Consider the following 21,713-nt stretch of genomic DNA (forward strand, 5'->3'; position numbering starts at 1 on the left):
ACTCCACAAAGAGAGGACCAACATGGGATCGAGCCCTTGAGGTCAGAACTGAGAGGCCAACGTGCTAACACTCGAACAAAAGTAATCACTTGCTCCATAAAAAGGATTATAAAACGCAATGACAATTGTTCTACGGCAGGCGTCACTAACTTCGGTACTCGGGGGCATCTAGACAATCTTTTTTCCATATCTCCCTTCTCCAACACACCTGAATCAAACTCATCAGCAATCTGTCCAGAAGCCTGATAACGATCCTGATTATTTAATTCAGGTATGTTGGAGAAATAACATATGGATACGTGCCCCCGAAGACCGGAGTTGGTGACCCCTGGCTGATCAAAGTGAACTCAGCAGCGCCCTCCCGCGCCACTCATCGGCACACCACCGGCACAGGTTGCGGGGGGCGGAGTCAAACAGCTGGATAGGATACCCCGGAGTGTCTCGTGGCGTCTATCTATGCAGGTCGAGCTACAAGTCGAATGCGGGCGAGCTGCTACTTCTTTTCCCTTCTAAAACGTCCGTCCAAGCGGCAGTTCGTCGTCGAAAACGCCGGTAAAAACTACTCGTCCCGCGTTCTTTTGGCTGCATTTCGGCTACCCGGGAAGAGAGAGGATAAGTCGAGAAGCTCAAAAGTTAAGCAAGAATCTAGCGTTTGGAAAAAAACACCGCTTGTAGAATATAACAGCGAAAGGTGAGTTGAACTCAGAAGGTTTGCTGTTGATGCTCGCCTTGTTTTGTTCCTAGCTTGCGGCACCAGACGGCGTGTAGCATTCGGATTTATCATATATTGAATGAAAAGGTGACCTTACTACGTGTTCCACGATAAAGCAATGCAAACAGTGGTTTTGTCGCGTGTAAATGCTCAGCATTAACAAATATATATGTGAAGTAACGGTGGCTTTTCACTCTGTTTCATCAGCTATCATCAATCTCGACCTCGACTTGTGACAATGACTCATTTGGCGTCTTCGCAGATGTCAGTCCCACACAGTTAAATGTTAGAACTACTTGAGCACATTTTGCTCGGATGGTCCAAAAGAAAAAAGAGGAAAGAGGGTTCGAAGTGCCTGCCATGTCTCTGTGGGTGATACTGCCTATTAGCCTCCCAGCACTGACCATCACTGGGATCTGGGTTGTGTAAGTAGTTGCCTTTTTTCATATTCATTGCACATAAAAGCAGTAAAAACAAAGATATTAGACATCTGATAGTGTAGCTTTCTTGTAAGAATTTTTTTTACAATGTCAGGGTATAACCCACAGTCAGATATACCCTTGAAAACTCAGTAAAGCAATGATTTTAAAAAATCCATATACTTCCAGGAGATTTTGCACACACTACTAAAAAGACAATTTGGTGCAATACTAAAACAATTATGAATCATCTTTTCCCCCAACTGCATTCCATATTTTGTAAACTACAGTGCCCCTCTATTCTTTAAGGGTAAGGAGAAGTTTTGTAGTCTAGCACAGATAACAAAACTCTAAAAATGGACCCCCAGTAACTGAAGGATGCACAAAATGAAATGTCCTTGGTGCATGGAATTGTAATAACAAAAAGCATACTAGTTAACGACCGATATTTGGCAATTTTACGCATATCGGGCCGATATTTGGCAATTTGACATATATCGGGGCGATATTTGGCAGTAAGGACTTTTGTAATCCGACTGGCCGATATGAAGATATCAATTTGGGTTATTTCGGCTCAGATGCAGCTGGGTCTCTCTCCTGTCTCAGCCTCTAACAAAAAAAGACCAGCTGCTTGTTAAGTCAAAACTTTGATGTGGTTACGACTGCTATGTTTCAATTCGCAGCATCCTTTATTGGTAACAAGCAGAGGTGCCCAGCTTTGCTGGTCCCACCTGCTTGTTAAGAACCATCAAAAAGACAGTTGTTGCGCTATAAAACATTCTCTCTTGAAAAATAGGTTAGATGAGAAATTAAAATTTCAGTTACATGCATGGCACAGAAAACATTTTATACAATTATGTACAGGTATGATACAAAGACGTTCAGCACTTCAAATTAATCAATCAAACTAAATGTATGGATATGATATGAGAAGCAATTCAACAATACAATTCAATCAAGCCAGAGCATCAGTCGGATACCAAAACAAAGTAGCGCACAATGTCAATCACTCGCCTATTAGGATCCGAAAGCCATTTCTGGCCACCATAAAAAATTTAAACTCTCTGCGATGCACGGTTTGGACAAACGTAGTGTAAAAATCTTAACATATCCACACATATGTCATACTTTATAAGGATTATATATTTATAAGAGATAAACACACAGACGCATCAGCAAAAAGGTTTAAAGGTTTTAGCTGGAAGTTATTTACTGTAGTACAAATTAAAGAATTGACATAGTACTGCTCTACGAAAAATTCAAGTTACATAAAAGGTTGAGGAACCAATACATTTTGTGAGTACACGTCCGACTAGCTTGACCCATGCAACTTTTGGTATTGTCTTGGTCAAGATGCCTTCTGCTTTTGGTCGAGTCTTGGTGTAGCACGGTATGGTCTTAAGCATAACACTATCTAACAAGTATATCACACAAAACGTGGTAATTCCTCCTGGTTCCAGGTGAGCATCGCTGATTGTTTACCCAGAATTCCTGGAATCCATGGCAATTGCATGTGAATTACTTCTCCAGGAATCAGGGCTTCATGATTACACTTGTAATGTTCGTAACAACTACAGGTCTTTCCTCTTACTTTTGTGCACTTGAAGCGAGTGCAAACCTCCTAGTCATGTTGGGACTGACACCGCTGGTATTATGTGCTGTGTTATTAGAAGAGGAATGCAAACCATAGGAGGGAGTCGGGGCAGAGAGGCAGATGGCCTCGATCTAAATGTTCACTGTAGTGTATATAGAGTGCAATTTAATCTAAGCATATAATGTCATATTATTCTGTTGGCCCAAGAATAAAATGACAAAAATCATAGTGCAGGTACAATTCATTGAGATAGTTAAATGCTGATCGGTCTGTAATTTGGCAGACTTTGATAGCAAAATAAGCTTGTTGGGGTGTCACGATTATATGACAAAAGATACGTTTTTGAATAATCATTTAAAGACACATTGCGGCCCGGTGGAGCGAGTGGTTAGTGCGTCGGACTCACAGCTCTGGGGTCCTGGATTCAAGCCCAGGTCGGTCCACCCGTGTGGAGTTTACATGTTCAACCACCCTTAAATCCAGGTTCCATCCTGTTTGCATTGGTAAGAATTTCTTGTCTTACAGAGCACTCAAAGGTCCTTTCCCCCCGCATGTCAAAGGATGTGACCTGTTCCATAACTTAGTCCTTTGTCTAAAGGGAATTAAAGTAAATCCTGCAGGGACATATCTACGTAAAGTTTGCCGTACAATGGTGGCCATATTTGTATTGAGCATGTATTTAACTACAGTGCAAATTATGATTAGGATATCATCATGACACCTGGTAATAAAAGTATAACACTGACGAGCTTTGAAACCGTTAGCTTTGCCAGTGTTTCCCAACCACTGGTGTGCTATGAGCAATTCTTAGGTGTGCCACGGGAAATTGAAGTCATACAATAGAACATTCAAAGAGAAACATTTATATAAATATAACTAGATGAAAACAGAACTATTACAAGATTAAAATAAAAATATAAAAGTTAAATGATGGATTATGCTATTACAAGATTGAAATTGTGAAACAGTCATCTTGTTGCTTATTTTTCTCTAACATGAACTGGAAGTTGTTTGGTTTCTAGGGCATCAACTTTTGGCGACATAAAGTCTGTGAGCGCAACATTTTTTTGCATAAATTTAGGAGATTTAAGTAATATAAAGTCACAAAATTAGAAAAAGTTCATTACCTATTTTTGCCGGAATCATGGTCCGTAGACTTTTGGTGACATTTGGTCAGTGTGGAAAAATGTTGGAATAATTTTGGAGCTTTATATTATTACTGCTGATAAAACTTTGATGAGAATGACTGTTGCTAATATTGGTGACATAGTTTTAAATTAAACAATTTTCAGATGGTGGTTTCCCTTGTGATTTTCTTTCAATGCAAAATGTGTGCTACAGCAAAAAAAAAGGGGAAGCACTGAGCTAAGCATACAATTTAAAATCTAAAGATTGCACCTCCTGCTTACTTTTAGTACCATAGATGGTTATAGACATCTAATCCATTTGGACACGTGAGTGTTTGATAGCAAACTAGTCTAAAGAAATTACTACATTTTAGCTTAAAATAGAAATACGGCCTCCTGTCCACCGAGTCTTATTTGAGCTTTACAAATTCATAGTTCATGCATCACACCCTTTCCTGTGGGTGCTCTGTTATTTTTGCAGTAGCCTGGAACTGTTGACCTTTGCAGATTTTTCCCAGAATCAACCTCTTACATGTTCCAGTTGTTTTGGGGGAAAAAAAGAAGTACATGCTTCGCTTCACGTAGTTAAGAGTTTACGGCTGCCACAAAACAGCGATAGACGTCTCTTAGTCTCCTATTAGTTTACAAGAGCTGAAGTTTGAGATCCCTCACTGGTGTTTATATATGAGGAGAAAACCATTTAGCAATGTCAACCAGGCACAGTCTCTTCTCTCATAGTTAAACGGATATCCACTATTAATCTTGTGTGTTTGGTAATATCCTTCTTTGTTTTTGTCAGCGTTCAAGATGGCATTTAAACTTCAAGCTTAAGAGCTTTGTTGTCTTGTTACCTCAAGGCTATATTTCAGGCTTACCTGTAGCTTTTTCAGCCTAACCATTTTAATGGCCTTGTGTCTAATACCTCACTTATACCATTTTGAGAAAATGACTTATTTTTTGCTATTTGAGGAGGGGAATACTCATTCTCAGGTGATGACTGAAGCTAGCGGGTTCATGCAATAATTCGATGATACATTATTGAGACAGTACTTTCCCTATTAAAGGATTCATGTGTTCAGCCTTGACTAATGTAGTTTTTTTCCCAATCCTTTTGTTGCAGGTCTCACCTCACAGATGAAATAGTTTATCAATACTGTAACATAGGGATATCTATCCTTTTCCGCAAAGGGCAATTAAACATCAAGTATAGCTTCAATTCCTGTGTACTTTGTAACGCTACTAGCATTTACAATTATGTAGCATGTATGTTACCGATGTTACAAAGCAAAAATGCACCAAGCAAAACACAGTTTTACTGATTTTTGCATCTAAAATGATTTTCTGAGGCACAAACATGGTTTAGATTATTTCATACCATTTTAGTCATATTCCCTTGCTTCATCTTCCACTATACATCACACAGCCATGCCGCTTATTCTGACAGTTTGTGACAACACCATTCATCTAGCCAGGCTGCGCGCAGTTGTTCACGTGTGAGGAGCAGGTGTGCATGTCAGAAGACGCTTTATGGCAATGGTCCTTGGAAACGTATTTAAATGGCATTCAAATTCTGGCAGAACTGTTTTCTATAATCACGACAAAAAATGCTGTCGAAGCTTCCTTCTGTGCAGGAAAATATTTGTGTGCTTTTAGCAATAAATAAAGAGGCATTTTTCTTTTGTAGACTTATGCAGCAAATACTGTGTAGTGTATTGAAGGAAGTCAGAAGGCCATTGGCGTCTTTGATGATTTCGTCAAGTCCTCTCATTTTCATGTCTACTGTTGGAGTGGATTATAGATTGACAATTGATTTCACTGACGACCTTATATCAGACTATCTAAAGAACAGTAGTCGTCATCATTTGCAGATAATAGTCATCTAGTCACTCACTTTTGTTGCGATGACGCAGCTGGTCAGCGACCTGACTTAAGTCAACATCCCTGCTGGACCGAAGCCACATTTTATAAGTTTGACTGAAGTAAAACTATTATCAGCTGTTAGTTTTATTGAGTTGGCCATGAGGTCATTGGCAGGGGCGCTACTTTATAGTTAGGAATACGCTCAGGAGAAGAGGATGACGAGGAAACGTGTTTTTAGCAGGTTAACAATTGAAGCTCACACAGAGCATGCACGCAAAAAATAAGCTGAGCCGACCCACTAAAAGATCCAGGTGAATTCTCCCTCGCGTTTTTTTCTTCATTTTTTAAGTGCCTCGTACCTGTGCAAAGAGCAGCCAAAAATGTCCTTAAACCACTGTCCTGATTGGAGGACAGCCTGTAATATTTTTCTTACTTGATATCAAGGTGTTTTCCCATTTTATGTTAATGTTCTTAAAACGTTGCAAAAATCCAAAACTTATCTTGGGTTAAAATGGGTTAAGTTCATCCTACTTTTTAATTTCATATTTGAGAGAGAATAGCAAAAATTATGTTAAAAATCATATTTTTTATAAAGTAAGGGACCATAGTGACTTTCATATTTGACTAAGGAGGAAAGTCATTTGTTTTTCACAGAAGTTTGAATTTTCAAATTTGAAACAAAACAATTTCATTGTTATCATGATAATTATCGATTTTGACTGTTTTTTTTAATCGTGAAAGCAATTTTTGTCATATCGTCCAACTCTAATACCAACTATATTTTTGTACAGTACATAGACAAAAAGCCTATCTTGTTTTCAAGGAAATAATGTTTTTCCAACTATATTTTGTTAAGTGTTTTTCATTCAAAAGTCTGAAATTCTCCAGAAACAAAACTGTCAATTTGCTTTATATTTCTTATTGGTTTAGTGAAAACTGTCTGAAATGTGTGTATCATATGACATCGATAAAAAGCCCTTGAATCAGATTGAATTGTGCCAGGCTTTGTGCAAAAATCATATTGTCCAAAAAATCTATTTCTAAAACACGCATAACAGTACAAAAATGAAAATGACACTTAAAAGGTTAAGAAGCTGATTGTTAGGGCAGCAGAGTTGCAAAAGCTACACAGCCAAGAAGTCACAAATTAAGCATCAATCTGGGAAAAAGGCCAAGTACATAAACAACACCCTATAAAAGAAGTCAATTGTTGCCATTTCTTTTGGTTAATTACTCTTGCTCTCTCCTCCTTCAGGTATGCCATGGCCCTTTACAATCAGCATGTCTGCCCTGTGGATAACTGGTATGTCCATTTGACTATTTTTGCACTTGGCAAAAGTTACCTGTTTGGGGTCAATTTCCAAAATACTATGTTACATTTGGAATTTAAAAACGTACAATTTCCTCATTTTGCTTCCTTATTTTCCTTCTTCCTTGTAATTTGCTTTCTTTAATGTTATGACTTGTAATTTTGGATGTATGAAAAATGCGATTTAAGACCACACTTCCATGGTACTGTTCTGAAGGAAAAACTAAAAAAAAGTTTCTGTATCGGGAACTCGACTTGAACAGTATGATGCAATTTTTGATTTAAAAAAATAAATAAAAATAAGAAAGAAAGAATTGTGCTAAGTGGGGGTGACACTATTTGAATGCACTGAAGAAGCAAAGCAAATGCCAGAAAATGAGTGAATGTATACTGTTCCAGGTTTTACAACCAGTCATGCGAGGAAGAGCTGTATTTGCAGAGTGGACCAACGTTGTGTTGCACGCTTGACAACGTACCTCTCATCAGGTCAGTGAGACCTCGCCACCACCAGCTCCTGCCCGTCTCTTGTAGCCCTTTGTGTCGTTTCTGATGTTTTAAAACAGGAACACCAGTCTATTGTTACCGCTTTGTGGATAGAAGTCACGTGAGCCGAAAGGAGACACTTGTCCTTATGCACGTGGACTGTTATGTATTTGGATGTGCAGTGGGGAAATGACTTGAGGTTGGAGTATCCTGCCTGCCACTCTCAGTTCATAAGCAGAGTCTGGCTGCACAAAACCGTGTAAACACACTGAGGAGGGGTCAGTTTACATTTTTGGGAACAAACCTAGGCGCTTGCTCTTTTGTTTAACCTTCGGGCTTTTGAACATGAAAGGCTTGTTGGACCCTTGATAGTTGTGTTTTATGTAACATGTCTGGGTGAAATCTTTTCAAAGAATTTCAATAATTCATGCATTATGTCATAAAAGGTAAATAATAATGGTGACCAAACAAAGGAGCAGAGATGAAGCTACAAGGGTGTCTGAAGTTTTTTTTAAATTGAACATGTTTTTCCTGGCTTGTGCAGCGTCAGCAGCCTTCTACCAGTTTTGGTGAAGATAAAGTTGCCAGTTCTTGCATAGTCCAGCTGATGGATGAACACCAGAACAGGCAGCTGCAATTTAAAAATCCAATGTAAACAGAATTTCAAGTTAACTAACTAAACTTGAATCCATATTTGGCCCTGCGTGAGACTTCTGGAGATAAAGAGAATTAATCTTTTTTGATCATTTTTTTTTTTTTGCTTCTTAATATAAGGGTGGTCCTAAGTGGAGAACTCTATTTGACTGTATGAACCAAAAAACACATGTGACTGTAGTCAGCTGAGTTGGCTTTTGGTGGGCAGCAGTTCTGGGTACAGACAGTCGCCCTCTATTTGCTGACCTCCAACAAAACATTTGCTGTTCTTTGAAAGAGAAGCTGTGTGTGTAAAAAGTTGAGATCTAGCAGCCTATATCTCACTGCTCATCACACTATTTTTTTTTAAATTAATTCTGGTATATGGTTTACCACTTTGTGAACATAAATGTGAAGGGGAAAATATCTAACAACCTGCTTCAATCTAAAATTGCAAGCAATTTAGAGATTCCACCATTTATGGTTCATAATGTGTGTATGTATGTATGTATGTATGTATGTATGTATGTATGTATGTATGTATGTATGTATGTATGTATGTATGTATGTATGTATGTATGTATGTATGTATGTATGTATGTATGTATGTATGTATGTATGTATGTATGTATGTATATATATATATATATATATATATATATATATATATATATATATATATATATATATATATATATATATATATATATATATATATATATATATATATATATATATATATATATATATATATATATATATATATATATATATATATATATATATATATATACATATACATACATACACATACACACATATATACATATATATTGTGTACATGTATTATTATTTTTTGCTGTTGTTATCATTAATGTTTTTGCTCTCTTGTCTTACAGTAAATGTGGGACGCTTCCGCCAGAAAGCTGTTTCTTCAGCCTTATCTGTAGCACTGGCTCATTCATGGGTAAGCATCATGTGCTCAGAGTGACACAGAATGATTGAGAGTCATCCTTATTTCTTTGTTTACATTGTAATCACTTTAATTTTCCAGTTAATAGATAGATACAAATTGTTTAATGCATTCCCTATTGGCCAAGTGACTTCAAAATTATTATGAACACTTGTACTGGCGTTATAGAGTGGTCTTCCATTGCTATCTTGAGATCTTAATGCTTTGTACTACCTACTTTTCAATTGCCTTGCAGAAATGCAGAAGCATGACTTTACACATCCAAGTAAGATATTTAACTCATTGATCGTACAAAGGTGTCAGACGGTGTCAGCAGAAAGTTGGCACTCATGATTTTCTTTCCCGAGCCACACAAAATGATGCAGCGGGCCAGATTTGGTCCTCGGGCCGCCACTTTGACGCATGTTGTCTTGAATATCAACACACATGGTTGTAAAAGCTGCTTTTTCGAATGGCCTTTATAACACCAAACACACTCAATTGTGGCATATGTTTACCATTTTCCCTTACACATGTTCCACCAAGTTCCAGGAAGCAAATAATTGTCCCCAAGTAGGCATTCCCGCCAAGAATGAATAAAAAAAACAATGCATTCGACGACCTCACACACGTTTAATTTGTGCACTCTTGCAGAATCCCCACCCCTGTCTTGCGCTGGTCCAAACGTTTTTTTGTTAGTGTACACGTGCTGTTCCTTGTGCTAAGTGCTGGTACTGACTGCCTTTGTGTAGTTAATGTTTCCCAGCTGTTGCTCACACATGCTGTGTGTATCTGTGTATTACATGAAGGAAATGTGGAGGGAGATCAGGCCTGCTTCTTCTCCTTGTTTACTAAAGAGAAGTCAACCCCCCCTTTATGGCTGTCACCAGGCTATTGCCTCAGCCAAACTTTTATCTACTTTTGAAGTGTATAGTTTAAATTGACACACTTATCGGCACTGTTTAGCATTCATTCATTCCTTTTGCTAAGAACCAACCAGCGAATGCTGTTCTGGTCCTCAAAAGGGCATTCAGGATTTATTTTTGTCTTTATAGTTACAGAGCAATCCTATTTTCGAGGAGTGAAGTTGAATTCGATTGTGTAAAGTAAACCGGATGTGGCTAGGTTATCCACATTCTGTTTAAAGTCTTGCACAAGAAGCCACACAAAGCTATTTGCAACTCCATGTCCTGAGAGTCAAGCACTGACTGCAAATGTGTATAGATTGTGTGTGATTTTTATAGAGGTAGTGTTTATTCCAAGGTAAGCAGGACAGACCCTTAATGTTTCTCGGGCATGGTTTCTCGGAAGTATCTAGAAAAAATAATCGGGATAAAATCGAGACTGTAATTTAAAATAAAATCTATCATACGATCTTTTTGCCAAATTGTCCATCCTTACTTTCAGTATTCCCCGGTTGATAAAAATTCAGAAACCATCAACAGCTGTCATCATTAGATGCGTTACTTGTCTGGCTACAGTGGGGAAGTAGCGGCTGTGTAATACATAGCATGAATACGTCCAAACAGATTTAATCTCCAAAGATTAAGTAGCAAGCAATGTACTGTACTATACCCCTATTGTCTTGAAATGAGCTCATTATGATAACGTTTAGTGTCTTTGTAGTGTGGATGTTCAACTTTGGCTTTTCCACCACATGAGTTCTGTGCCCTCATCACTTATTCTTTGATTTTTAATTACTGTGATTATAGACAGAACATGGCATGTTAATACCTACTATCGAGTGGTAACTGCCTCGCCAGCAAAGTAGGTTAAGTTGATGTGGTATGTATTTGTACAAAAGCCCATTGTAAAATAGGGTTACTAACTAGCCCTTCAGCTTCTTAGCCGATTGATTTATACGCACCATATTCTAACTTGATGAAGCGATCACTAGAATTCACACTTTTATTCTTTACCCAGACAATACTTCAAAGATAATCCATGTATTATTTCTCTACATACCCCTTGTGGGAGAAAATGCAGCAATGTTTGGTTTGAAACAGATCCCCAAGCGGGAGACAGTGGGGTTTATTTAACTGCAAGGTGGGGTTCAGTCCATTTGTGAGAATGTGCTAATGTAATGTTTACTGTTTCTGTGTAACATTATGTCTGTGATGTTGCCACACGATGCGAAGCACGCAGCTTCAATGTTTAAATCAGCACGCCACTTCCTGATCAGGGTTTTCTGATGTATGAGTCTAGTAATCCGGTTTGGATCGCGATTTGGAAGGTGATCAAAGCGTAGTCATGAGTGTGTGTTCGGGACAAATCAGCCTTATTCTTTACTGTCGCATAAGAAGTTATGTAATATTTAGAACTGCTACCTTGCCTCACCTTTTTTATATGTGAAATGTTGACTGTGTTCTATACCATGAGAACTACATGAGGCTTTTTTTCCAAAATAATAAACGGAACTGATTAAGATGACAACTAGCGCTGCCATTACTAATTGACTAACCCTATAACTAACCGATCATCACATTGTTGACAAAATTGTATCGCTTTTTGTCTAGTAATATATTTTTATATCTTTTTATTTTAAAAAGAATAATAAGCGACCAACTCACAACAGAAATCATAGAATTCAACGATTTTAAGGCTACGGCTTATGCGCAGAGGTGGTCAATATGTGAGAAAATATGGTATTTCTAATAATACAATGCTCAAATCATCCAAACAAAAATGCAAACATGGATGGTGCATGTATCTGACAAGCCAAATGTTTCTTATTGTTCATGTTCTGTTGCATTTTCGACATTTTGCAGAAGTGTCTAATGGCAACAATGTGAACCATCCTCATCTGTAATGATTAAAAACTCATTTTGTTGGAAAGGGAAAAGGTCCACAGCCGGCCAGTCTGCAGCACAGAGACTGAAATGCCATAATCTAATATAGTGCTGTTGACTTATCCCTTCAGTGAGATTGCATGTTTTTCATTTTATACAAGAGGAAGGGGAAAAAGGCAAGATTGTTTTCAAAGAGATGTTGCTGTTTTTTTTCTCTAAAATTGTTACTGAAATTACTCTGAAAGGACGTCTGTTCACTCTTGGCTGGCATTGACAGGTGGAAGGGCTGGGATTGAACATTCACTGCAAGCCCCTTCCTGTTGAAATGGCTAGGATATCTTTTTGCTTCAATGGCAGCCAATTCCTTAATCGTTAGCTTAGAACACTGGCTCCCAAGTTCTTAGACTATGTAAAACATTTTTCTTGGATGTAAGGGAAGTTGTTCTATGCTCAAACTGCCACTGTCATAAAACCTTAATTAGTCATATGTACAATCGTGGAGCAGTTTGACTTTTAAATGTCATACAAACGCAAAAAACAAAAGCACAGTCACTAGGGCTGCACCGTGGTACCGTAATGTCTTTGCATTTCGTGTTATCATTGTGATGGAAATGTGTGGTTTTTACTTTGCTGAAATATTTGTAATAAAACACATACAAAAAACACTTTCCTTGAACATGGCATAGGTTTCAATCAAATTAAATTTTTGATGTAGTAGTACTCGAAACAATGTTGCTGCTCAGTTGTTGTGGTTAGCATGTACTCCTTGCAGTTCAGAGATCAAGGGTCCAATCTCTGGTGGTTTCAGACCTTCATGTATGGTTTTTGCATGTTCTCCCCATGGCTGGGAGGGTTCTCTCCGGGTATTACAGTTTGCTCCCACATCACAAAAACATGGATGGTAGGCAGGTTGAACACTAAATCTGGGTTAGGGGGCCTATGGCTTTGGAGCTTCATGGTTCTTTTGCTGGATGCATTTGGCTCCTTTGGCGAGCTAAAATATAGAAAACCGCTGCTGAGAGAGCTGAGTCGTACTGTGCTCTGTTGACTAGGATAGACTGCAGCACCCCCACAAACCTTGTGAGGATACCGAGTACAGAAAATGAATGAATGTTTGTACAATGGCTCAAAAATATTGTTTTTATCATTTGAGTGCAGATGACAGATACTAGTGTCCATGCATCCCCAACAATAACAAAATAAAATTAATACTACGTAGTTCCCGTCTGAACATGAAAGAAGTTGAAGTGATTCAGTTACCTAGAGCATTAAATAACCAAATTGAAATAAAAGATAACAAGACGGGCGGCTAGAAAAGTGCATCTTGAATGCAGAGATATTCACATGACTGCTACTTGTATACTGGAAGGTCATGTTGATAGTTATGTAACACAAACCATTATTGAGACATCTGCTCTGACATGTCCCTTTCCTACAAGAAGTGAGGAAGAGCCTATCAACTTTACAACAGCGGAGTGTTTCCTCAGTGTGACCACGCTTGCCATGACGACGCTAGTTTGGCGGCAAGCGCCCTCCAAATTCCCCCTCTCCTACAAAGAGACCGTGACAACAGTTTAGACTGGGCGTACAATATATGAGCTGCGTGTCAAGACACCAGGGGCTCCTTGTCCCCGCCATCTTGCCTCCGTGGCCCACTTTTTGGGCCCGGCCAGCCTGTATTGAACAAAGATTTCAGACAAAGACAAACTAGTGGGAGCTTGCTGGTCACCGTACCAACAATACCCCCAGTCACAACCCATTAGAGCAACAGTCCTTACAGTTCTGCAGACGGTTTTCCTTCACCCCCACTCTCCTCACACTTCCACGTCATCTCATTTTTCTCTCTTGCCAGAGTAATTCCTCTTCCTGTAATTTTCATTCTGGTCCAAATTAATTTTTGTGATTCTTGGCATAAACCAGGTGGCTGGCCTCAAGGATATGATTGAAGCCAGACCCAGTGGCAACACTAATTGTTCATACTATAATGTTTTCATTTTTTGTATTGTATCTGATAGATAAGTTATACACAAAGTTTGTGCTCAATGTCAATAAATGTCCAATACATTTGAACTAATATGGGATGACAAATCCCTAGATGATTTTTGATTGACCTCCCAGTCAGGAAACATTCGACATTTATTGCTGTCAATGATAGCTGATGATTTCAAAGTACTAATATTGTACAGTCATACCTGTAGGTACGAAAGTTTCAGGTTCCTATTTTTTTATATGCAAATGAGTGACTCGAGATACAAAAAAGATCCAAGTTACAAAATACCCCTATAGGTAAAATGCATTTCCTTATCCATTATTTTATTTAATTTTGTATTCCCCTTTTTAAACGATTACAATTTGAAATGCAACGTGGCACATATTTTCACACACACAGGGCACACGTAAAAGTCTAAAAGGTACCACAAAGTAGATGGCTTTTAACGACCATGGAGGGAGATATTTCAGTGGTGCAGGGCACATTTTCATATGCTTTATTTATTTTACTACATTAATAAATCATTTCCTTATAATTTTACTCACATCTTTCATACAAAATTGGGACACTTTGACCAATTTTAAATGGTTTAGTTGGTAGTTGTGTGAGGACCGTGGAACGAATTAGAGAATTTACATATAAAGTACACCTACTTACGAAATGTTCAAGTTATGAAAAAAGTCTTGGATCCAATTAATTTCGTAAGTACATCCATGAAAATAAATTGTAAAATGTACTGCATTCCTAAAGTTCCATGTCCCACTTGTGGATTCTTGAGTCTTGTGCTATTAAAAAAAAATTGGCCATACATGACGTATTTTTGTTGCTCTTCCATTTACAGTCATGGTTATTGTGCTTCTGCGCTACGCCCACGTCATAGAGAAGCACCAAAACTGTGTCCTCAACACGGCGAGTCTCTCCACAGGCTGGATCTGTGCTGCAGGACTCATCATGGTGGGCAACTTTCAGGTAAATTAGCAAATCAAAATGCTCAAGTTCACTGATCTGAAAATCTGACTCTGAATTATGGAATTCAGCCAACAAGGAGTTGGTTTACCAACCAGTTTTTCCCCCACCATAAAGTTTACTTTATATGGATATTACAACTCTGATACCAATAAAGTTGGGACATTATGCTAAAGATAAATGAAAACAATTTAATGTTCAAATTTGTCATTTTTCCTGTATCTATAAGATATAGGGCGGCCCGGTGGCGCGAATGGTTAGCGTGTCTGCTTCACAGTTCTGGGATCCTGGGCTCAAATCCAGATCATGTCCCCCTTCCGTAAAACCTCGTGATTGATCCATCTGAGTCGTGTGTCATGTAAGTGGATTGAATTGGGTTTTGACAAAACACAACTGGGATGCAAACCTTGAAGTAAATATTTCTAAGATGACAGTGATACCTAAATTATTCTGAAAACATGGCGTCATATCTCCTTCGAAGCATCTCGCGTATTGTCAAACTCAAGGTCATGACTGCTTTCTTTTAGGCATTAAAAGTGTCCCTAAGACACACGAATGTCTCGTTCAGAAGGAGGAGTCCATTAATGTTTATTAAAATCTGCCCAACAGAGTTGTTCCTGTCTGTTTCACTGTAGATGTTTGTTCTTTGAAAAGAATCTTAGTTTAAATATTTGGAGAGCTGGCTGGCTGCCTGGATGGATGCCTGCATTTGTACACTTCTTTGAAAGATGGGAGGGAACGAGAGGCTTACGGGAATGTTAAGTCGCAGTTATGTGGGAATAAGGAGTAATAACAACAAAGAAATGCAGCAGAAATGCAGCAAATTTAATGAGTAAAAAAACACATTGCTTTAATTACACTGTTGTAACACACTATGCAACCATGTTTGACATGCTGCAATGATAGTTTCTTCCTTTGGAGGTTTTTTTTTGTTGCTAAGTCCTATGGTCTATGGGCTCAGTCTGGAACCAAACAAGTACTTTAACTTGGCACATACCCTTGGCGTGCCTGAGGGAAGAAAATAGAGATGTAAATGATGGTGGATGAATTGTGACTCTCCGTCACAGAATGCCAGAAAGTGGGAAAAACGGTTTGGACAGCGCGACGGAAAACATTGATCATTAAGGCAGGAGACGCGTGATGACGTCTCCCACCCTCTCGTCTGCTCTAGCTTGTTACATAAGGCGTGGTCCAGGCATGAAAACTGTAGCATGGCAAATGGGGATTTTTGATTTTATGCAGCTCGCCACTCTCTTGAACTCTTTCAGTGCCAATGATGATACATTTGGAACTCATTAACTCCCAAGCAATTTGATGTATCGGCCCCAAATTAATGGATAGGTAATTACCTTCTTTTTAAGGAACACATTTTACTTTTTCAATAACACTCCATTTATTAATTATTCATTTATTATTGTGATTAAGACCTAATGTCTTCAATAGCTCCCAAGCAATTTGATTGTGTTCGCACCAAACTTACAGAGAAGATAGGTATTTACCTTCTGTTTAAGGAGCTTGGGAGCTATTGAAGATATTAGGTGCTTATACTGATAATAAATTAATAATTAATAAATGAATAATTAATAAATGAAGTGGGTTGTTGAAAAACTAAAAGGTGTTTGTTAAACAGGTAATGGCCTATCTTTTCTGTCAATTGTGTCAACAAAATAGGTGCTAATAACAATAATTAATCTTTAATCCTTATAAAACGTGGTTTATGGGTGTGTGAGTGTGTATGTTGAGATTCTTTCGCTACGTTTGTCCAAACCGTGCAACGTAGAGGGTTGACATTTTTTATGGTGGCCAGAAACGTCAGTCGGATCAATAGACAAGTTATTGAATGTCTTCACCTTCTCTAAGTGTGTAAACTCAATCTTTAATTTGTTAAACAACCATTTTTCAAAAGATTTTTTTTTAATAGTGCAACAATTGTCTTTTGTTTCTAAACAAGCAGGGGCGACCTGCTTGTTTTCTTTAAAGGGGCACAACAAAACATGTAATTTCGTTTTTTTTGTATGTCCAGTATATAATGCAAATTGGACATTTATGTTGACTTTGACTCTATGTTTAATCGAAATCTGGCCCGTGGTCTTGAGTTTAACACCCGTCAAATACGGCTTTTCTGATTTATTGAATTTCATTGATTTTATAGTGCTACCAGTTTACTGTCTTCACGTCACCGTATCTTTTACATATTGTACACGGCCCGGAGTCTTGTGCACAAACATACTGGATAACTAGAGCAGTGCAAGCTTTCTGCATCATTACTCCTTCCTAATGATGGCAATTAGTCACACAGGGTGGGACAGTGACCAGCAGGCTTGCATGTAAACAACAGTCATGCACATGCTTTATTCACACCAATGAATGAATTATGTATGTAGTATTTATTCAATCTTAGAAGAATAATCAGAATGTAAAGGAAAAGAAAGTGCTTGAGCTGAAGGGTGGCATGGAAAATGAATTTGGAGGTCCATTAAATGTAATTGCTCGTTCCTGTTCAAAATAGAAAAACGGCAAGAGCTTGCTGAAAAGGGGAACAATTTATCCTAATGGATATAACTGAAATTGTGAATCGTGCTGTCTTCCTTGCATGGGCAGTTAAGGTTATGTTTTGATTAAAACAAACAAACAAGTAGCAATAATAATGATTAAAAATAAATCACTTGAACAACTCATTTCAGGCCTGCAATTGTCTGTCCACTGATTCAGTGTCCTCTGCCTTGTGCCCGAAAGTCAGCTGGCATTGGGTCCAGCACCCCTTGCGACCATTGAGCCTAAAGCGGTTCAGAAAATGAATGAATGAGCATATTTCCAAATATAAAAATCAAAACTCAACTATAATTTATTATTACAAAAACAAAATCAAACACGAAATTATAAACTGATCTTATCGACTATCTTCTGGAGTTTGATATTCATTTAACACACTTTTCAAGGTGGACATACACAAAAGTAAGCAAAATACTGATATTTAAATTCTAATTTAATGAAAATGTAAATATTACAAAACATAAAGATAGCGACACAGTGGGGAGTGGTTAACAATCCCTGGTAGGTTCTAGCATTCCTTTTGAGAGTTTGCATCTTTTGCCCATCCATGCTTGCTGGGATTCCTCTGGTTACTCCGATTTCCAAACTAAGGTTTTTTTTTTGGTTTCCAAAAAATGAATAACCTCCTTGTCATGGTACTAGGTGGACTATGCCAAGGTTCTCCACTATGTCGGAGCAGGCGTAGCCTTCCCCACCAGCATGCTGTTCGTGTGCCTACAATCGGCGCTGACGTATCGACTAGCCAAGACGCAGGGGGAGTACAACGTGGCCCACCTGCGCCTCTGCATGACCCTGCTGGCCTTTGTCGCCCTGGTGCTCAGTATCCTTTTTGTTCTTCCTAAGGTCCACTAGCATATTGACTGCCTTTGACGGCGACGGATGTCCAATCCATTCCTGTTTAGATGGATCAGACTTGTATCGTCGTCAGTTGTGTCAAAAATGTAGGGCTCCATGGTTCCAACATCTATCTCCTTAACGGCATTACCAGGCGGTGTGTTTTTCTGTCAGGAGAGCTTCACCCTTCAACATGCTTCAGCTATCTTTGAGTGGGTCTTCTGTGTCATTATCATGCTTTTCTACGGGACATTCGCCTTTGAGTTTGCCGGTGTTTCGGGAGACACCATGGCCGTTCTGGCCAGAGGGGGCTCCCTCCACAAGGCCGACGCGATGGGGCCGCACCTGCCGCCTCACCAACCTGAAAACATGTCCATCATGTAGCACCTGGCACAGGATTATCCTTTCATTTCAACGGAGAGCTTTCCCTCCCTTTTGCCTTGTCTGCATTTTGCACACGCGTGAAACCAAATGTTCCATCCGGACAATGAGAGCAAAAGATTCGTCAGAGGAAGAAAATCTGTTGTAACCCGTTCTCCTTTGTCTGTTTTTCAACAAGTGACCTTGGATGATTTCCTCTTCAGGTGATTGCAACGAGGCCTTTTCATTTCATTTGGTGAGTGCGCCCGTTCTAATTGAGAGGCCGCTGGACGGCTGAAAGTACTTCAATAGTGTTGGCGGCTGCCTACGTCGTAGCCGCTGAGGAGGAAGGTCAGGACGCGAGCAATGACCTCACTTTGACGAGTGCATCTAAACTGTTATGAAAATATTATTGCACACAAAAGAGGAGACCTGTTATGTTTTTAAGTTTCAGCAAGGGCTACCATAAACAATTAGTTGACTAATCGACTTAAATATGGATATGTCACATCAACTGTTATATTACTCTGGGCTTGACATTTTATCTGGAAGTCTGCAGTCGAACCAAAAATAAAGCATTTAAAAGAAATTGGAACAGAATATTACATAACTGTAGCATATCTGTTAAGGTTTGAATATCTTAAGTAATGATACAAAAAGTTCTTGATTAATTTGACAATTAATGAGGTGTTGAGTAGTCAATTCGTTGTGGCAGCTCTCGCTTGAACAATGATTGTACAAATAAAACATCTCCATAGGTGTCCAAACCAATAATTTCATTCTCTATGGCAGATATTAAAAACAATTTAACTTTCATTTTTCCTGGACCTTCATCAGCAACCAATGTTACCAAAATGACACCATTCTATTCATAACTCCTAGTGAATGATAGCTTAATTACAGCAACAACTGAATCACAAAATTTCCTCCAAATTTGCGTCCAAATCTTTGTCGTATTCCAAATTTTAGTTTTCCTGCATAAGATATTTTGGGTGTCAAAGTGTGTCAGCTGGTTAAAGTTGTTTGGGTATGATGCATCTTTGTGCTTCCCACACTTAAACAAGGTTTATTTGACCTATTTTCTTAGTAAGAGAAAACGCCTGTCGTTCTGTTTGAGGCATTTGGAAGAGAAGGTTTGGACACCAGCATATAAAAATAATTGTTAAACATTGGACATGCTTTCAAAATTGGCATGAAAAATAAAAAATTTCAATTTGCATAACAGGTCTCCTTAGTTCACTCTGTCATGTTACTCTTTGTTCGATCTCCACGTTCAAGTCAGCTTTACAGCCATACCTTGAGATATGAGCCCAATGCGTTCAAGGACCGAGTTCGTATGTCATATCTCGCATCGTTTTCCATAGAAATTAACTAAGAATTTAATTTGTAGAGATTTTTGCACGAGGAAGATGCAGCGAGAAAGACTGAAATCATAAGCAACCTCTCGCGTCTCGGCCACCTTGCTTTTTTTTGTATGCTCGTATCTCAAAAGTTGGCTCGTATCTCAAGGCAAATTTTTGCTCGGAGTTTTACTCGTATCACAAATTCCCCATATGTTGGGGCACTCGTATGTCAAAGTATTCCTGTATTGTCCAAAAACTGCCAACAGAACCTCCACCAGTGTGCCATTGGCCACCAAAGACGCATGGACACCACGCAGACTCCCCAAGCCTGTCGAATCATTCCATCTGTGGACTGTAAGCTTTTTACCTTCTTTATAGACTACTCTATACTATAAACGACTCTAGGGGCAATGTTACTGTTAAAAGTGTGCCAAATAGCGGGTCTGTGGCCCCGGTGCTAATATCAAGCTGCTCTCTATGTCTGATTGTTAAGTTACCTCATACATGATAAGCAATATGCATTATTGAACATTATCATCAGTATTTTGGGCATACAACAAACCAAGTACAATTATAAAAACACTGATACATCAACTTGCGCATTTCGTGAGCCTTTGATTAACGGATCCTAGTGATTGGTGATAGATATCATATAATTTAACTGCGGTGTGTGACCAATGGAATGATCCCTGATAGCCCCCCATGTTTAATTGGATTTGACGTCTATTGTTGCCATGGGCTCTGAAGCATGATCACTATTTACTGCCAAATATGTGACAAGCAAAATCAATCCATGCAGCTACTCTCATCTTTTTAAATGTGTAATATTCATCGTCACACTCAAAATTCCTATTTTTCCACACAGTGAATGTACGTGACTCAAAAAAATGTCACTTCTTCCCTCTACTGGTCAAACCTCATTGCAATAGCCACACTTAAATTTAGATTTTTTTTTTCTTTTCATGCTGGGTGGGTCAAAACATTTCCTCTTCTTTTGGAAAATTGTATATACATATATAAAATATAATTACTTTTTCCTTTAAATGTTTACACAAATTATTCTTAATGGGGGAAAATAACTTTAAAAAATCGTTGTTCAAAATACTTTGCAAGGAATTTGTTATCTTATTTTTGTGTTCTATTTATATGAATTTAAAAAAACTTCAGTCCTAGTGACTAAACAAAATGCATCGGCCGAGAAAAAAAATTATTAATTTTTATACTCAATCAATACAATAGCGAAAAATTTACCCTCTTTACTCATTTTACCAGTTCAAAATTCACATGGCCTATTGAAGAATTGTCTTCTTTTTCGTCCATTAAATAGCCTCAATTCAAAGAATGCAACAGCAAAGTCTCGTATCGCTTTGTTTCAGCTAATCATTATTTTGCAGTTCATGTTTAGTTGTAATTTTCTTCAAACCACCTAAATTCAACCTTTGTTCTCGTTTACCAATTTGTCTTTGTACCAGGAATGCGTTGTCCACTGTTGTAGCTGATGACCCATTTTGAATATTTTGTTCGTATCGTTAGTTCGTTACGCCGCTCAGCCACACCTTGTTTAAACCTTAGCAAAAGCAATCATGCAATCATTAGTGAATTAACCTGTAAATTTCATAGATATGAAATATGTGTATATTCAGTAGTCAATTCTGCTACCTATGTGCCTTATTATGACTTTGATAATGCGAACCAAAGAGCTGTAAATTCTATTTTGATGATTGTATACTGTGCGTATATGCCTTAATGTTCAACAAATAAACCATTTTAAATACGTATTTTGCCTTTT

General features: G+C 38.3%; 1 protein-coding gene across 1 annotated transcript; it reads left to right on the forward strand.

Annotated features, from left to right (window-relative positions):
• The first annotated feature begins 414 nt into the window (after positions 1 to 414).
• LOC144205228 (transmembrane protein 150A) lies at positions 415 to 21,702 on the forward strand. Its single transcript, XM_077729442.1, has 8 exons — positions 415 to 691; positions 920 to 1,137; positions 6,968 to 7,015; positions 7,421 to 7,507; positions 9,037 to 9,104; positions 14,710 to 14,837; positions 18,030 to 18,207; positions 18,376 to 21,702. Exons 2-8 carry the CDS (start codon positions 1,028 to 1,030, stop codon positions 18,603 to 18,605), a joined length of 849 nt encoding a protein of 282 aa, XP_077585568.1. The 5' UTR covers positions 415 to 691; positions 920 to 1,027; the 3' UTR covers positions 18,606 to 21,702.
• The last annotated feature ends 11 nt before the right edge of the window (positions 21,703 to 21,713 follow it).

Source organism: Stigmatopora nigra, chromosome 12 (assembly GCF_051989575.1).
Source record: "Stigmatopora nigra isolate UIUO_SnigA chromosome 12, RoL_Snig_1.1, whole genome shotgun sequence".
Lineage (NCBI taxonomy): Eukaryota > Metazoa > Chordata > Actinopteri > Syngnathiformes > Syngnathidae > Stigmatopora > Stigmatopora nigra.